The sequence below is a fragment of the Anastrepha ludens genome, chromosome 6 (genome assembly GCF_028408465.1).
Source record: "Anastrepha ludens isolate Willacy chromosome 6, idAnaLude1.1, whole genome shotgun sequence".
Taxonomy (NCBI): domain Eukaryota; kingdom Metazoa; phylum Arthropoda; class Insecta; order Diptera; family Tephritidae; genus Anastrepha; species Anastrepha ludens.
Genome location: NC_071502.1, coordinates 29,094,232 through 29,113,179, shown reverse-complemented (window position 1 = coordinate 29,113,179; position 18,948 = coordinate 29,094,232). Strand labels below are relative to the sequence as shown.

At 34.4% G+C, this 18,948-nt stretch overlaps 1 protein-coding gene and 1 long non-coding RNA gene across 3 annotated transcripts in view; one reads left to right on the top strand and one right to left on the bottom strand.

The window, feature by feature from the left end:
* Positions 1–8,907: 8,907 nt before the first annotated feature.
* Positions 8,908–13,853, bottom strand: LOC128867551 (galactose mutarotase-like). Of its 2 annotated transcripts, none has more exons than XM_054108900.1 (7): positions 13,329–13,853; positions 13,176–13,269; positions 12,728–13,101; positions 12,412–12,650; positions 9,475–9,568; positions 9,218–9,337; positions 8,908–9,147 (listed from the first exon to the last, which is right to left on the bottom strand). In XM_054108900.1, exons 1-7 carry the CDS (start codon positions 13,437–13,439, stop codon positions 9,055–9,057), a joined length of 1,125 nt encoding a protein of 374 aa, XP_053964875.1. In that variant the 5' UTR covers positions 13,440–13,853; the 3' UTR covers positions 8,908–9,054. The 2 variants fall into 2 exon arrangements, with proteins under 2 accessions (XP_053964875.1, XP_053964876.1); XM_054108901.1 differs by having other exon boundaries at positions 9,218–9,319; positions 13,329–13,850.
* Positions 13,854–16,856: 3,003 nt separating this feature from the next.
* LOC128867552 (uncharacterized) overlaps positions 16,857–18,948 on the top strand; it is a 66,816-nt gene continuing 64,724 nt past the window's right edge. The window contains exon 1 of the long non-coding RNA XR_008454993.1: positions 16,857–17,030. This is a non-coding gene — a long non-coding RNA (uncharacterized LOC128867552). The remainder of the gene's footprint in view (positions 17,031–18,948) is intronic.

The following is an 18,948-nucleotide window of genomic DNA, read 5'->3' as shown; positions in this document are numbered from 1 at the left end:
TAGCATTTATAATGACAATCTTACAAACTAAATATAACATTTAACAAAATAAGTTTTGTATGTAACATCCGTAACATACATTTGACTTACTAACTAACTAACAACAAACTTACTTATATCTAGCGGTTCTATGAAGAACATAAAATAATGTTATCTACATTTTCACTGATAGCTGGGCGGCGATAAAGTCCCTCACAAAGCAGTCGACAACCTCCAAGGCAGCCATGAAATGCCGCACATCTCTTAACGAGACGGCTGCGTTATTTCATTTAAGGGTGAAATGGGTTCTTTGGCCCCTTGCTGAATATATGAGGACCTTTCAGAGAAGGAGACTGTTGAGCACTTTCTCTGTAAGTGTTCAATCATTTTACCTACCCACCTACTATTTCATTATCCCTACAGTGTCTAAATCCTTGAACAAAGACTCATAGTTCAGATAACCTTAAACAAAATTTGACAATTTAGAAACCAAATAAATATAAAAATAAATAAAATTGCAACTCCGCTGCTGGCGCTACCTCTTGGTTGTGAATTGCCTTCAAGTCAGAAATTATATCTGTTACGCTGTGTGGGTTATGTTTCACTGCATAAATATTTCATCTGTAAGTGTTTCTGACATTTATTGTAAGTCGTTAAGACCACAATCCACACAATGGGAGTCACAGGGAATGAATCAAGTGTCATGGTTCACATTGAAAGGCATCAAACTCTTTGCTCCACTATAAATTGACTTTATTTCCTTGAAATGGTTGTAGGATTTTTGCTACATATTTGTGCAGCGCATTGCAAAGCAGCAGTGGTGAAAATTTCACTGTCCTATTGGACAATGGCGCATGCAATTTATTGCCCTCAGTTAGGAATTTGCTAGAGCTTCTCTCGAAATTCTTGATATGATCTTGATGTTGTCCTACAAATGGAGAAATCTGTGCCGCGTTTGCATGCAGATGAATTTTATGAAAAATGTTTCCTTTACCAAAATAACTTGTGTGGCTGTTAGTAGGGATGTCAATCCCTGGATCGCGGTCCCTATAAGGATCGAAAATTTCGGGACTACTTGCCAACAATCTCGGCATTTTAGTTTCTTACGAAACATAAAAAACAGCAAGAAAGACCTCCTTTATAGCAAAAAAACTGCAATGAAAAGCATTTTGTGGTATGATTATAAGTCGGATATGCCTTAACATTAATATTCATAAACATTTATTGTTTTGTTTTGGTTTTTTAATTTATTGTCCACTTATGCATTCACTTTGCTGTGCCGTTTAAATAGTATCATATTTCTTAAAAGGTTCATTACACTTGAAACTAAATGCAAACATAGCTAACGTAATTCTTTTATGTGCGGCGCGTGAATGCTAGAATCATATTACATAAGTAAACACCGAAAAATTGTTATTGGCTTGCATTGACTAAAATTCCTATAAAAACGCTTGTACGTAGTATGTAAGAGACGAGAAATGAAACAATTGCTTTACAAGCTGGATGCCTAGCTTGAAGTAATGAATAAATAAATGAAATAAAAATTACTTAATAATACTTTCATTACAATTTTGAGTGGTAGAAATCAACTGGGTTTTTTAGGTTCAATATTCATCTCTTCAAATGAAAGTTTGTGTAATTTTTCTAATTTTCGATAAGACTTGACTTGATTTATATGACTTTTAGTAAATAATGTACAGTAGTTTTAAACAAAAAAAAATTCATTATTCAACAAAAAATAAATAAAGAAAAATAATCGAAAGCGGTCGAAGAGTTCATGTGAAGGTGATCGCAAAGTTGAGACTACTAAAAATTCACTGCGATAGTTGCGCTGCTTAGTATCACTACACGACTCACTTCGCAAATAAGCATGCAATTTTTCACAATATTCCTCAAGCGGAATGCAATTCATTCCGCTTTACTTGGACCCACCTTAATACTTTGGATCACAATGTAGGCACTCGAAACAGAACTGACCTTAATGAGAAAGCTGCAAATAGCGGTGAAAATGCATAGAAAGGGTGACACTTGGATCAACACTCACTACTCACAAATCAAAGCAGTTTAATTCTGGCCAAAGTGTCTTCCAACTTCACTTTCTCTGTTCTCGAGTTGCTCTCTGTTAATATCCCTGCTTTCACCACTCAAACTTCGATGAGATAGACAATTTTAAAGCACTCGAAGACGTTCCAATACCTACCACTTAATATCTTTGCTTTCATTGCACTTTTTCGATGAAGTGGTCAATTGGAAAGCACTTGCACACCTACATACATACAGATGTAGGTGTGTATGTACAGAGCTACTCAAATAATATACTAATAATCTCTTTGCAATGCAGGCATCCTACTGCTTGCCCCATTGAAACAATACCTAGACTTAGCTTACACTGACTAAAAATTGATAGAAAATATTGTAGAAACACATACACACATGCATATTAAAAGTGAACATATGTAGGTATGTTTGTAGAGGTTTAATTTTACTCTGTAATGTAGAGGTGAATATCTCCACTCAATGCATTCATTGTAGTAAATGAAAAATCTGTCGCAAATCAGTCCCTTCGTTTGCCCCAAAATTTGAATTTTATTATCGTCCTGCACCCATCTGTCATTCCCTTCACTGCGCAGACAAAATGTTTTTTAATTGCTGCGCTTAATCTTTGCAACACCTAGCATTTACTCAAACCTGTCGTTGCAGTAAAATGTCAACTGCAATGCCTCCACGCTTGGTCAGTCCCCGAATTGTTGGTAAAACGAAGAACTACAGGCCAAATTGATAAGTGACTTTTAAATGGCAGATATGCAGGCTGTGCTTGGCAGCTTCATTTTAATTCCAAAGCCACCCCTTTGTGCTCTGCATTTTGGCTACAGCAATTTGAATGAGAGGCAGACGCTTGAAGAAGACTCGGGAAATGAAATGACAAAGTTCTCAACTTCTAATGAATTACGTGCAGCTGCTGAGTGGTCATTCAATTGTGACAAACGGTTGTTAAAATGGAGCAGAAAATATTTTACAATTACGCCTGAATGCTGTAAATGTCTGTGGAAGTTTTAGTCTGCTGCAAACTTGCGCGTAGAGAAGCGATTGTTGAGGCAAAAATATTAGAATTTGCATTCTAAGTGGGATAACTACACCACCCAAGCTCAAATATCTGGCCTTCCTTAATTGAGTCCTTCCAAACTAAAAATCTTTGTTTGTTGTTTAATTAATTTTTTAAAATATTATTATTTTTTATTGTGATTAGCTTACTTTTGGCTTCTCTATTTTTGTTTTAATTTTATGTGAAAAAGGACATAATTTAAATCCCGACCATGCGTATGTCTACAGATAAAATCCGCCAAACAGTCGCGATCGATTCATGAATGCCCAATTCTTGAGAACGTCGAGATTCGATGTTGAAGGTTGTTTGGCAACACTTTGGCCACTACAATAGCGATATTCTCAACAGAACGCCCAGTTTTTGGTCTGCTACTCCTTTTTCTATCCTCAACGGTACACGTTTTCTGAAATTTTTTCACGAACCCTTGAATTGTTCACTCGTTCGGATGATTATTTCCACCATAAAAATCACGAATTTTGCGAAATGTTGTTCTTAAATATCGACCATTTTATATTATGAAAATAAAATTCCACAATTTTAACGCGTCGACGATTGTCATAAGTGTCTAAAAAAGATACAGTCTAAGAATATTTCACGACTGACATCTGGGCGTCCCTTTTGAAAAACCCTTTTTAAATATCTTTTTTTTAATTTTTTGGGAGAACATATTTATTTAAAAAAATATCAATAAATATTTGTGAAGGGTGTGGTACAGGGACGCCCAGATGTTGGGAAAAAAATTCATTTTTTTTGTGAAAAATTTTCGGCAAATATTTTATTGTCATTTTTGAGTTTTGATACTCTGGCGCTTTGATGACTTTGGGGCGAAGTGTCTACTAGGATGTGTTCGATTGTTAGGTCTGGTAGAGCTTTACCAAAGCGGCAAAAGTTAAATTATATGCGTTCTTTAAGAAACTGTAAGCTGTGTTAATCAAATACAGAAGAATTTTGTCATTTTGAGTTTTGTTATTTGGACGATTTTAGGTCATTTCTGGTGTTCAATCTATTTCAGTTTATATTTCAGTACCAGGGGAATGTTAGTTGGAATTGGTTTGCTTGTTTCTGAAAGTAATGCTTTTTGAGGAAGATCTTTCTGCCATTGTCGTTCCGGTTTTGTTTTAAAACTACTGGTGCATTGGAAGCTAATTTAACTGCCTCATCTGCGAGCTCATTTCCGATTATGTTTAAGCGGCTGCGTTTTTGTCAGAATTCAATAATTTTCAAATCGTGACCTTTCAATTTAATCTTATCAAAATTGAAAGCTAATAAAAAGTTGGAAGGTTTATTCTGAACATTTTGGCACACCCTTTTCATCTTTGTGTATTAGTGTCATTAGGTACGAATATGGAGAGTCATATTTAGCGCAAAAGAACAATTAAACACTTGAAAGGATACCGCTATTGTGCCATTGCATGCATTTAAATTTATCGAAACTAATAATCACTAAAATACGAAATGAAATAAGTATTTCTAATGAATTCCGAACCAAAATCAGTAAATCTTTCCACTATTAATTTGAAATTAATTTATAATTTTAATGCTAGCAAATTGACAAAATATTTGTGGTTAACCAAAAAATGGCTGGAATTCGTTTTAATAAATTGAACATCGCAGTAAAATTCATTAATTATTTTGAATATATGAATGTATGTGTGTATGTATGTCTTATTCAAAATATTTGAAAAAACTGAATATGAGGGAAAACCAAATAACTAAATTTTGTTTAAAGATAGGACCATATTTTTACTGTTTAATTAAAAATTGGCGTTTATTTTGGTTTCAATTTACTGTTTTATTTTATTTATTAGAAATATAGTTATGTAAAATATGCACTTGTAGCTAAGACGATTGGCCTAAAATAATACTAATAGATTTTTTACTTAATTATAAAAAAATATATTAATTATAATAATTTACTAATGAACGCTACTGCCTTATGCAAATTCATGCTTCAAGCAGCTATCACTGAAAGCCAGTCTGAAGCGATTTCAAGTAGATATGCTGGTGTGTAGAATTAGGGTGGTTCCGAGTTTTAACTTCTTAACACACATCAGAGACTGCGTTTTAAATTTGTCCTCTCCTAAGACAAACAAAAGGTCTTTGAAAGAAAACACTTAAGAAATCTTCAACATCTTAATATTGAGAAACTAGAGGGTAGATTTGTTCAAGTTAGACCTTTTTCATGAAGGAAGGGAGAGTCGACGAGTTTATATTCCTTTTTCGACAAATGGTCTTGGTATCGAATATATACCAACCGAAACTGAAACTCCTTTTCGCCAAATGCAGAGGTGCCTCATTAATTTTTTTGTGAATGCGGTCCAATAACTCGCTGTAGCATTGTGCAGTGATCGTTTTTCCATTTTCCAAAAAATCCATGAGAATTACGCCGTTCGCATTCCAAAAATTCGTCGCCACCACCTTTCCTCCTCGCCTTCTTTGGAGCAGATTTACCGGGATCCAGCGAAAATTATGTCGTGGACTTTTTGAATAATTTCTTCGGAATCCATGTCTGCCGGGCGTCCTGGTCGCTCCTCATCAAAAACGGAAATAGAAATATAGTTATGTAAAATATGCTCTTGCAGCTAAGACGATTGGCCTAAAGTAATACTAATAGATTTTTTACTTAATTATAAAAAAATATTAAAATACAACTGAACTGTGTTTGAAATCAGTAAACAAAATCATAAAACATAAAAATATAAAATGAATACCTGGCATACTTATTAGAGAAATTTCTTTTAATAAAAATCTTAAGTCGAATAATAAGTCGGAAGATTTACGTTCTTTGAAAATGTTGTGTCTGCCGTTGTTGTACTTGGTGCAGTAGTCCATTATGTGAATAATGAACAGTGGACAGTTACACGAGTGGGGCAGGCACTCCTTTTAGAAGGTATTGGTTACTGATGAGTTGTGTGTCCTAGTAGGAGTTGGGTGAAGATTTTTGTCTGCTTCAGGGTCGCTTCTGTTGGAATAATTGCTTTTAGTCGTTCTGGAAATTGGACTCTGGACTTGTAGCTGTTTTGGTATGTAATCCATTTCTCCCTAACAGTTGAGTAACAGAATGTCTGTTTTAAAGGGAAAATTGTTAGAAATGATTGAAATCGAAAGAGTTTATAAAAAAGGAAGAATTTACCATATAAGAAATTATAAAAAATCACTAGAATAAAAATAAATCGAAAATTATCCAAATCAGACGAAATTATCGAAATCGAAGAAATTATCGGAAACGAAAAAAATTAAATCGAAAGCGAAAAAAATTAAATCGAAAACTGTCCAAACCAGAAGAAATTATCGAGATCGAAAGAAATAATAAAAAGTTACTAGAACAAAATTACATGGAAAATTATCGAAATCAGACGAAATCGAAAGAAGTTATAAACAATTATTAGAATGAAACTAAATCGAAACTTATCGAAATCGAGCAAAATTTTAAGAAATTATTAGAATAAAATTAAATCGAAAATTATCGAAATCCGAGGAAATTATCGAAATCGAAAGAAATTATAAAAATTATTAGAACAAAGCTGAATTGTGAGAAATCAATAAAAAAAGTTATTTGAACGAAAGAATCTTAACAAGTTATCGAAATAGAAAGAAATTAACAAATTATCGAAGTCCAAAGAAATTATAAAAAAATATTAGAATTAAATTTAATTGTTTGTGAAATCAACAAACAAAATTGTTTTAACGAAATAATCGTTAGAAATTATCGAAAATATCGGAATTATCGAAATCGAAATAAATTATAAAAAATTATTAGAACAAAATTACATGGAAAATTATCGAAATTAGACAAAATTATCGAAATCGAAAGAAGTTATAAAAAGTTATTAGAATGAAACTAAATCGAAACTTATTGAAATCCAAAGAAATTATAAAAAATTGTTAGAATTAAATTAAATTGTGTGTGAAATCAATAAACAAAATTGTTTTAACGAAAGAATCGTTAGAAATGATCGAAATTATCGGAATTATCGAAATCGGAAAAAGTTAGTAAAATAAAATTAAATTGTTTTAATAAAAGAATCATTAGAAATGATCGAAATCTAAATTATGGAAATCGATAGAAACTACCAAAAATTATTAGAATGAAATGAAATCGAAAAGTATAGAAATCCGAAGAAATTATCGATATTCAAGGAAATTATAAAAAATTAGTATAATTAAATTAAATTGTGTGTGAAATCAATAAACAAAATTGGTTTAACAAAAGAATCGTTGGAAATTATCGAAATTATGGAAATGGAAAAAATTATAAAAATTTAACAGAATAAAATTAAATCGAAAATAATCGAAATTGACTATACTGAAAATGTCGGTTTTAACAAAAGAATAGTTAGAAATTATTGAAATTGAAAGAAATTATAAAAAATATTATAATAAAATTAAATTAAAAATTGCCGAAATCAAAAGAAATTACCGAAAAAAGTTAAAAAAGTTAGTAAAATAAAATTAAATTGTTTTAATAAAAGAATCATTAGAAATTATCGAAATCTAAATTATTGAAATCGATAGAAACTATCAAAAATTATTAGAATAAATTTCAATCGAAAATTATTGAAATCCAAAGAAATTACAGATAATTATTAGAATAAAATTATACTGTGTGGGAATGTAGGCATATTAACAATTCCTTTTCGCTGCTGTATCGGCGTTTTCGGTGCCAAGAGTTCCGCTGTGTCCAGGGGCCCACATAATTTTTATGTTTGCCATTTACTGGAACAATTTATATTGAACACTACCAATTAAAGCTTCTCTGCTGTTTGGCAGATTTACTGTCTATGCAGATTAAATATTTTCCCTTATTAGAGGAGGAGTAGTCAATAGCGAGTTTTCTAGCAATCTTCTCGCTGGAAAATATAGAATTGTGTGCGAATAGAAGACCAATCCCAAATATGCTTCCCTTAACAGATGCCACAACAAATCAAGTTTAATCATTTTCTTCAGAGCCGTCAGTGTAGGTAAATAAAGTTCCAGCCTTGGGCATCCCAAGAGTTATCGATGTTTAAGAATCGCATTTGGTAAACAAGTTTAGAGGTGTTTTGTTTGGGATACGTGAGTAGGCTGGTGGTGCAAGATGGATGGAGGAAGCTCTCAGCGTGGGAATCTCGATCGTAAAGTAAACATAGGTATTGAGGAAATGTCAAGTCTTGCGGTTTCTTTCGTCGCTGTCTATTAAACTGTTGCATGCCTCAATCTTGAAGTTCTTCTGATGACATTTTTCAAGTTATTGTTCATACTTAACCTACTGGAAGTCCAGCTTCGTCGTGATTGGGAAAGCTCGAAGCCTTTTACGAAGGACTGAATGATGGACTGCTGACACGCTCGCGAGTGTGCCTTTTGTGCGGTGCCCATATATTAGTAGACCATAATTAATGCAAGATATTGTTAGATTTATTAGAGAATTCTGGGGAAAATTACTGTTGTTTGAAGTAAAGTATTCAAAGAGATTTAATCTACTATTAAGTTTATGTTTGTTAAATAAGATGCCACAAATGGAATTGGATCGTCCATACGTTGTGTTAACTCCAGGGCGACAACATAAGAATTGCGTTGGATTGGAATTCTCAAAGAGGGTCATAGACGCGCGAGACCAGCTAGAGGTGATAAGTGGCTGCAGAAGCGCAGAAAGCAGACCATTCCTGGAGACAAATAAAATTTCTAGCTTCAAATAAATTAATATGTAATATGTAAATAAATAATATGTAATATGTAATTTATTTGTTGAGGCCCTATGTTCCGGGAAAATATATATTTTATATATATTAGATATTCACAATGTTCCTTAGAGCCAAGATTTATATCAAAAAGTTCTGGTAATATAATACTTTTAGGTTAATAAGGTTTTCTATTATCTGCTTATTTTAGGTAAAGTTCAAGTTACAATGGGGTTTTATTCTTACATCTATGTAATGTTTAGGCCTTTCTATAGCAACGGCTGCCTCCGGAATTATTGTTTTAGGTCCTAGGCTTTACTCGCAGTTGGGATCATACACGCCAAACTTAAATATGCAGACATGTTGGTACGTCTCGCCGGGTCTCAGTATAACCGAAGGGAAGTTTTCCTAAAAATATAAAGCAAATTTGTATATTTTTTCATTGCCATAAAATAATAATTACATCAAATGTACTCACATGATTCACAGCATCCGGGAACCAATGCGTCTCCATGCAGAATGAGCCGTGCTTCTCATACAGGCTGTTTCCCTTGCCAATGATCATGGGCTGGTCGGATTTCTGTTTACCCTTTTTTTTCTTTAGTATTTAATATTTCAATATGGCAATGTTAGTTGATGAGTTATGAGTAGCGAAATGGCAGGTGGGTTAGCAAATTAGTGGGAATTGCGAGGGGTGATGTGTAGCAAATGTGTGTATAAAAATATGATACTAACCTCCAAATCGGGCATGTAGTTGGCAGTATAGAACTGCATGCAGGGCTGATTGCTTGAAACTTCCATGCAGCGGCCAGTTGGTGGATGGAAGACACTAAATAGAAGAAAGATGAGAAAAAAAGAGGAAAGGAATAAGAAACATATAAAAAACAAGCAGTTGCCATAGCCGAATGGCTTAGTGTGTGACTACCATTCGGGAGTGCCTAGGTTCGAATCTCTGTGCGTAAAACACTTAATGATAGAGACAATTTTTTGTAATTGCGCTCGCCTCTCGACAGGCAATGGCAAACCTCAAGTGAGTTTCTGCCATCAAAAAGCTCCTCACAAAAATGCCACTATTCAATTCCTACGCAGCGATATAAAAAAGATTTCGAGCACTCATTAAATGGAGAAAATGCAAAAGACCGTCTGTAAAAAATAATTTTGAAAAATCAACGTGATTTTTGAGTCCTTCAAAACCACAAAAATATACCAAAGATATTAAAGATATAGTCGCAGGAAAAAGCAAAGACGATGGCAGCAAACAAAATTTCCATCCGACAAAAAACGGCTAAATAAAATTACAAAAGAAATGTCCAAGAAGATAAAAGATTTTAAAAACAGATCTCTAAGTACTTATCTAAAGGGCTTATCAAACGAACGCAGCACTGATTACTCGCTAAGGAAATGCTCAAAAAACTTTTCACAGCCAATAACATAGTAGCCACCAATCACAAAAGAAGACAGTTCTTGGGCCAAAAGCAGTAAAGAAAAAGCTAATGTTTTTGCTGAGTTCCTCGAAGGCATCTTTAAGCCATATGATACATCGAGCGCAGCCAGAATGCAGCTACTTAACTATGAAGCTGATGTCGAAACGGATGTCGAATGTCACGGATTCCGAATTGCTTGGTGAAATAAATGAGCTAAAATCAAAAAAAGTCGCCCGGGTATGACCTTATTACTACTGAAATTCTGAAAAAACTTTCTCAATGCACAATATCTAAGTTTACTGAAATACGAGGTGTGTTCAAAAAGTATCGCGAATTTTTAATTTTCGCAGGTTACGTATATTCGAACTTCGATTTTTTTGTGGCGATTGTTGTACTCATGCCGACGAGTTCGGTCACTTTGAATGTTCAGCTAATTGTTGAAAGCTGCTTTGCTTGCACGTGTTTCGGCTCGTCTTCGATTTTTACCTATTCAAAAAGATGGATCAAAGAACATGTACCAAATTTTGTGGGAAAAACGAAATTAAGTGCGCGAATGCATTCCGAATGTTGACTGTGTCATACGGAGAAGCTATCATACTTTGGACCAAAGCAACGTTTATCGGTGGTACAAAATGTTCTCAGAAGACCGAGAAGATGAGAACGACGAAAAGCGTGCCGGACGCCCGAGCCCCTCAACAACAGACGAAAAAATTGATGAAGTGAAGAAAATGGTATTGGCCAATCGTCGAATCACCATTACAGAAGTTGCTGAGGACCTAGACATATCGATTAGCTCGTGCCATTCGATTTTTTCAATGATTTGGGCATGAGACGAGTCGCCGCAAAATTCGTACCAAAACTGCTCAATTTCGACCAAAAGCAGCATCGCATGAAAATTGCTAATGAGATGTTGGACTCTGTCCGCGGCGACCCAAATTTGCTAATTTGCTCCAGAGGGTCATAACTGGTGACGAATCGTGGGTTTATGGTTATGACGTGGAAACCAAAGCTCAATCATCTCAATGGAAGCTGCCGCGCGAACCGAGATTGAAAAAGCGCGCCAAGTTCGGTCGAATGTAAAAGCTTTGCTTACCGTTTTCTTCGATTGCAGGGGCGTTGTGCATCATGAGATCTCGCCACAGGGTAAAACGGTCAATAAGGAATATTACCTGCAAGTTATGCGCAGTGTGCGAGAAGCAATCTGCCAGAAACACCCGGATTTATGGAAGAACAAAAATTTACTCTTGCATCACGACAACGCCTCTGCTCACACATCGTTGCTTGTGCGCGACCTTTTGGCCAAAAACAACACCCTAATGAAGCCACAGCCACCGTATTCCCCAGATCTGGCCCCTGTGACTTTTTATTGTCCCCGAAACTGAAGAGGCCCATGAAAGGGCGGCACCACAAAAAAATGTGTGCTCTGCTGTCTTTTTGGACGTGTCTAAGGCGTTTGACAAAGTTTGCCAAAAGAACAAAAAAAAACAAAAAAAATCAAAACTTGCACCTTATTATGCTAGAACTTATTGGGATATTACAATGCGTGATGGAAACTTTTCTAGAAATTCTGATTACAAAATTTGAAATTTCAATAACAATTTTTGTTGTTTTAACACTAACAAAGTTTGCAAAATATCCAACCACTTCCTAATGAACGCGAAAGCCAATTTTATTTTAACACCACCTCGGCGCGTCTTTTGAAAACCATTTCCTTTTCAGGGTCTTTAAAAATACCTTTTACTTCCATCTACTCTGGTGATGGGGTAGAAACCGTTCGCTTTGCAAACAAACATATGGCCTCTTCTATTCGTCTCACTTCACGCAAAATTTCCATGTGAAAGCAACAACAAAGTTATCGGGCCAGATTCGTCGCTAGCGAGTATGATTAAGCCTCATACAACTGCTATAACTCACTATTTTACAAACAAATGTAATTTCAGGCAGCCAAATTCCAGCGCTGTCAAGATATGTTTATTTATTGCCAGTTATTTAGTTATTATTTGGTATACCAGCTGCTTCAACTATTCGCCACTTGCTAACGCTCGACGAAAAATAGAGGCCTATACATAGTCATGACTAGTTTTGAATTAAATAGGGGGCTGGTCACTGCTAATATAAATGCACTACAAACACACGCGTTACTGGCTTTTCCACAGCGTGACTTGGTTGATGTATCGGAAAATTGAATTCAATAAACGACATCATAGGAAAGCGTCATAAAATTGGACTACTACATTGAATTACTTACATAGCTTGCTTTTCTACACATCCAGGTGTATATTTAAACACGTAATTGTGATCGTATCCATTAGCGATGCCGGCGATTTTCTTCAGGCCATCGCCCATATTTGTCAGGCTCCGCAAGTCCAATGGGTGATCGTCCAAGCAAATAAATTTGCCATTAGGCACAGTATCCTCACCAAAATCTGTAACGCTCCCAGCCTCAATTTTAACGTTATGCTCCGACGTCCCTCGCTTGCCGGCATTCTTAAGGAAAAAAAAAACAAATAAAGCGCATGCAGTGCACTTTCATTGGAGTTCAATAGGATTCATTAGCCACTTACATGACCCGCCAAATTGAAGTATGCGTGATTAGTCATATTGACCGCTGTCGGTTTGTTGGTCGTTGCTTCGAAGCAGAAACGCATACAATTATCGTCGGTGATGGTGTAAGTGGCGGTAGTCACTACTTCACCGGGGAAGCCCTCATGACCATCGGGCGAAACGAACTTGAAAACGACACCATTGGGCAGCACATGATCCACTTCCCATATAACCTTGCTGAAGCCATGAGTGCCGCCATGCAACGTGTGCTTTCCTGAGATATTTTTTGTGAGCTCATACCGTTTGCCATCGAGCACAAAACTTCCATTGCCGATGCGATTACATACGCGTCCCACTGTAGCGCCGAGGTAGGGATTATTTGCGGTTAAGTAGCCTGCATGGGAAACCCGGAAGAGTTGGGAATTTATATGAATACATAAATAGCAGCCGTTGACAACCAAAACTCACCTTCAATATTATCGAAGCCCAGCGTAATGTCGTCCACCTTGCCTTGCGAATCGGGCACCTTTAGTGATGTGATTGTGGCCCCGTAGGTTATCAACTAAAAACGGCTAATTAATGATAGCAAGAATTTGGAAACTTGGGTCTTATGCGACTTACCTGCATCGACATTCCGCGCTCGTTAGTGATGGTGAAGCGTCTGATCACCTCCTCCTTCTTAGTTAGAGGATCGACTGCGGTGCCGAAAGTATCCTCCGTCACACAAACCATTTTGTCACTAAATTACTTAAACTTTTGGTGTATTAACACTGCCACGGAATATTTTGTTTATTTGTTTGTACTGTATACATACATACATATAAATATTATATTTATCTAAATTAATTTTTTTATTTTATTTTTGCGAAAATAATCATAAAAAACCTGAAATCGTCTTGAGTTTTTTTCGCTTTTTTGCTTATTTGACTGATTTTTTATACAATAAATTTGTTTTCGAAATCGAAAGCGTATGAAGTAGTTTTCAACTGAACTGCCAGATCAACAATGCTTGTGCTTATAAATTTTCCGCTGTTTGTGTCTCAACCGCTGCACTTCTCTCAATTCACATTCAACACCGCTCTTAAATGAGATGCGATATGGTTAGCTGAGCGCCCAATCACTTATACGCTGACGTGCACAACACTTTCGAATTGCCACTTGTAGTGTTGTTGCTTTATATACCAGCGCTTGCTAAATATTCACTTGCGTTCATTAAACAATGTTTTTATACTTTAAATATAAATGCCCATCAGGAAATTAGACCAGCTCTGAACAAATGCAGTTCTAGTGAGTTCGGAACCATGACTAGTTCACGCTTCTTCCATTTATCTTTTCCGTTTCAATAGCTTCATGGGAACTGTACATATATATTAAGTAATTACTTGAAGGTGGTTGTTGGCGAGTTCTACAAATCCATTTAATACATTTTCTTATTTTCATGAATATTTCGAAATGTGAGAAAAAGTGGATGCATGCTAAAGTGTAATGAAAGAAGGAATTAGTAGAGGGTCTTTGACGATAAAGACCACTTTAATAATTTTATTATGATTTTGTTGATGTTTTGTAAAGTCGTTTTTATAGCATTTTTAGGTATTTTTTGTTTTTTTTTAACTTAACTTGCAACTTTAAACATTCTACCATAAATTTAGTTAGTGTGTGTGTAAAGTTACGGAGGTTAGACTTGGAGTCCCATTCTAATACGACTTGTTTGGGCTTCAGGTTCCACCCATATTAACTGACTTTTGAAACACAAGTTTTTTAAATAATACTGAAAAATGATTTATGATAAAAAAGTTATCCTTTGTAAGCCACAATTCAGGCTATCTGACTGATCTTAAATTACAAATCACTTTTATCTCTGAGGTCAAAAACCAAAAAATTAGCGTTCCCACGGCAGTCGGTTCTACGTAACCGGAACGACCCGGATTTAATCCGGCCAAGGACTGTCACTTCAGCAGCATTCCTCGATATGCACGGGGAATGTTTATGGTGCTACAACAACAACAGGGTCAAAAACCTGATTATTTATAGATATATATTTAAATAGAGTTTTTACGCATTTTTGTAATATATATTATAATATTTGTGTTTCGAATGTAAAAAAAAAAATATTTTTTCCAATTACCCTAATACGAGCGATAGTCCCACATGTTCTAAAGATGTCCTATAAGGTCGGCAGTTTGAGTAGTTTCAAGAAATATTTGTTCGAAGAGATACCTAATTCTCTTTTTACACGCTAGATAAGTTCCCAAACAATTCGTTAATATTAAAAAATTCTTTTTAGAGTTCACTTAAGAATTTATTTCGTGCTTGCGAATTTTAATTTATTAAATATATTATAAGAAATAAATTATTAAACGGCGAGATTTTTGCTAAGACTAATTTAAATGCTTCGTACATCCGTCGAAAGGTTTCACTATATTCGCTCTATGAGATTCAAGAGAAATTCATACAATACTGAAAATTGTGTTAAACCAAAACAATTCGTGTAAAACAAAAAATTGTAGTCATTTTAACCTTTTTCGCTGGTGTGTTAAGAAGCGACCACCTTGGCTCCTTGGCACCACCACTAGTCAGATTTTTTTGGAGTTCGGTAGATTTAAAGAAGCTTAAAAGGGAATCCGGGTGCAGTACAATGAACTTTATTGTGTCTGAGTGCTGTACTTGCTAGTTGTCCCGACAAAAAAAAAAGTCATTTTAAATCCAATTCGTGTGAACAAAGGTGTGAACTTTCTATTGACGTGGAATATGAAAACTCGCTCTACCAACATATTCTATATATTTTATAAATAATTGATTTTTTAAACACACCGCACGGGATGACACCCTTAATACGAGAGAAACACATTTTCAAATTAGATTGCATTGAAAAGTTGGTTGGTTGGAAAGTAAACTTCGGTGAAATCCACTTTAAAAGTTATTACGAAATTTTATGAAATTTAGAATATTGACTCGTACATTAATATCAACAACCGGTTGGTAACAAAACATACTGTATCTAGAAAATGGAAAGCGCCCTTATAATATTTTGAGTTTTTATATAACAAATAGTAGAACCTTTTTTAATATATATATTTCGTAATTTGACTTGATTTTTACACTTAATTTTTAATGTAAGAAAGAAGTATATGAGAGGGGGTAAATTTAATCAATCTTGAGGGAGTCAAGAGAAACGCCAACCTAACTTTAAAATTTTTATTCCGATCTTGCCTAAATTTTTTTCACTAACTAAAATTTCAGAGTTAAAATCTTAGTTTAATTGAAAATGTTTATGAATTCTGAAATATTGGCGAATAACAATATACAAATACCGTTTGGATTACTTGATCTATTTCTCCCATTTAACGGCATTATTTTCTTGACTTTGAAGCAAAACACAACCATTCTATTTAGACTCGAGTCAGCACCAAATTGGAGCAGTAGTTAACTCATAACGCCACTGTCTTAATGTGCGTGGAGGGCAATTTCGTTTTTAAGTGAATCAATTTGCAGTTACAAGAAATAGTATTTAGTAGTAGTGGTTGTATTGTATTGATATATAAGCACTTCGTTAGTTCATGTTTTCCCTGCTGGGTATTCAGACAGCTGATTTCGCACGTAAAATGCCTTAATTGAAAACCATCGCAAACCGCAGGCATAGTAGCCGCGTGTATTTGTGCGTAACTACTATTTGGCGAATCTGAGTTCGATGCCATCCACGGACGTAAAAAGTCAAATTATTCAGAAAAATGTTTCACTAATAGCTGATGCCTATCGGATGGAAATAACAAATCTCCGAGTGCCTTTCTATCATGAAAGAAATTTTCATAAACACTATTTGCACGTCACTAAGTGGTGGAAAAGCTCGGCCAAAGTCTTAGCAGAGGGTGAGCACAGACATTATACAAATGGACATACATATAGGAGTGTGTGCATATCACCGCAAACAAAGTGTTCGTTTTCTTTTTTTTTTTTTTTTTTTAATTTGCCCATTTTATCTAGGCAAACATGGTTTATCAAGGCCATGGAATTGAAGTAATGTTTATTTGGGAAACACTTAAAACAACAAAATTAAATATAATATTTATGGTATTCGATTTTTAGTAATTATTGTTTGCTCATAAACTATAAAACTATTTGGTTTTGACCTGGTGGGGGCTTGCTTTTGCAGTCCCAAACTCTGTAGTGAGTCCACACAAAAGTTCTTGTTCAAATAGTTTTTCTAATAACCAACGTTGGTAGAAGTATTTGTATATGAATTTCCGTATACTTTGGTACCACTTGGTGCTACACAAAAACACAACAAAAGTTTTGCAGACTCTATCTCACATATAAGAAATTTCGGTAAGTCAATATCAAGTCAAATACTTGACTTAATTCTGTTTTGATTTTTAAGTTATTTAATAAAACAACCCTTCTTTTAATTCGCATTTTGTTAAAACTTATTGTTCATCACTTTAATTTTTTGTGAATTTTTCTAAATTTTTTGTAAATTTATTTTTCTGAAATTTTATGAATATTTTCTAAATTTATTTTTCTGAATTTTTTTAAACTTTTGAAAATTTATTTTCTAAATTTTTCTGAGTTTATTTTTTTAAATTTCCTAAATTTATTATAAATTTATTTTTCTGAATTTTTCTAAATATATTTTTCCAAATTTTTCGAAATTAATTTTTCTGAGTTTTTCTAAATTGTTTTAAATTTAGTTTTCTGATTTTTTTCTAAATTTATGATAACGTTATTTTTTTGAATTTTTCTAAATTTCTTTTTCCGAAAATTTTTTGAATTTTTCTAAATTTTTCAAAATTTATTTTTCTGAATTTTTCTAAATTTATTTTTTTGAATTCTTCTGAATTTTTTTCTGATTTTTTCTAAATTTTTCTAAATTTATATTTCTGAATTTTTTAAAGCTTATTTTTCTGAATTTATTTGAAAACAGTCATAGCTTAAGTACTTTTTTCCGACCAGTTTTTCGGGTTATGTTGTATCTTTCATTGGGGGTGTCAAATAACGTAGTACAGTGCGGTATTCGTCAAAATCCAAGGGGAAATTCATCATAGCACAGACAGCTTAACCTGTTTTGATATCTTAAAAAAAATAATAATAACTCCAATCACATAATTCGAATCACAAAAAATATTCTGATTTCTCACCTCCATAACATCAGAATCATGCATCAACAATACAATCGCTAATACTGCCACGGATATGAGCATTACACCTACCATCACATCAAATCTTATACGAGAATGTATAAATTATGTTTATCGACTCGTACAACAGCAGAGGCAAACCAAAGTAGTAGTTGAGTGGTTTCATTAGAGCCGTTACTACACCTGGATTAATTCCAATTGCACTAAACCAAGTTACCTACCATCCCTCTCATCTAACTATGTATAATACGCCGCCCTACACTAGCCTACGCATTGGTCACAGTGTAAGCACTAACGTGCAAAGGAGGCAACCAAGCCTGTGTCCATTTTGTAATACTCCAGTCTACTGCACTTATTAGGCTTCTACCCTGGGCTAGATGAACAAAGACATCAGCATTTTGACGATTACGATACACCGTCAGACCCTACTAATTAATCCTTCCGATTCCAACACCTCCGAAACCCATAAATGTCTGAAGGACTCCGACTAGTCAGCGCAATGTGTGCACAAAGCTTGTTAGAGATGACTAAAATAATGGAAAGAACATTTTTGTATGAAAATAGTGGATGCCTCTTTCCAAATTTTCCAAAATTTTCTTCGCTAGTCATTTAACCATCGTGTTTTTCACGACTCTAAAAATTGCAGTTATGCGAAAGGTTGTGCATTTCAATTGGCAACTTTTTTTCTTCATAAATACGGTAACTGAGAATTCAAAATTATAGGCCACTTCTAGCAGAACAAAGCCATAACAGCAAAAGCGTTCAGCTAAATGAGTTATTGGACTCAATTAGTGCATTTTGAGTATTGGTGTGGATATTTTCAATGTACACAAACAAATTAATATTATCTTACTAATTGATGGAAAAGAAGCACCTCGATGTTGTTTTAAGATAAAACATGTAAAAATTTGTATTCTTGTTTCTCTATTTTTATTCAAGGTATGGCTCTTTACAGTTATATGTGAAAAATTACATCGTTTAAATGTCCACTATGAGCGCGTCTATAGACAAAATCCGCCAAACAGTAGCGGTCGATTCATGAATGAATGAAGTGGATGTTGAAGGTTGTTTAACAACACTTTGCTCTAGAGCAACAATATTCTAAACGG

Coding starts and splice junctions, on each gene's coding strand:
- LOC128867551 (XM_054108900.1), bottom strand. CDS start 13,439: ATGGTTTGTGTGACGGAGGATACTTTCGGCACCGCAGTCGATCCTCTA. Junction 13,270..13,328: donor AGCGCGGAATGTCGATGCAG/GTAAGTCGCATA, acceptor AGCCGTTTTTAG/TTGATAACCTACGGGGCCAC. Junction 9,338..9,474: donor ACTACATGCCCGATTTGGAG/GTTAGTATCATA, acceptor TAAATACTAAAG/AAAAAAAAGGGTAAACAGAA.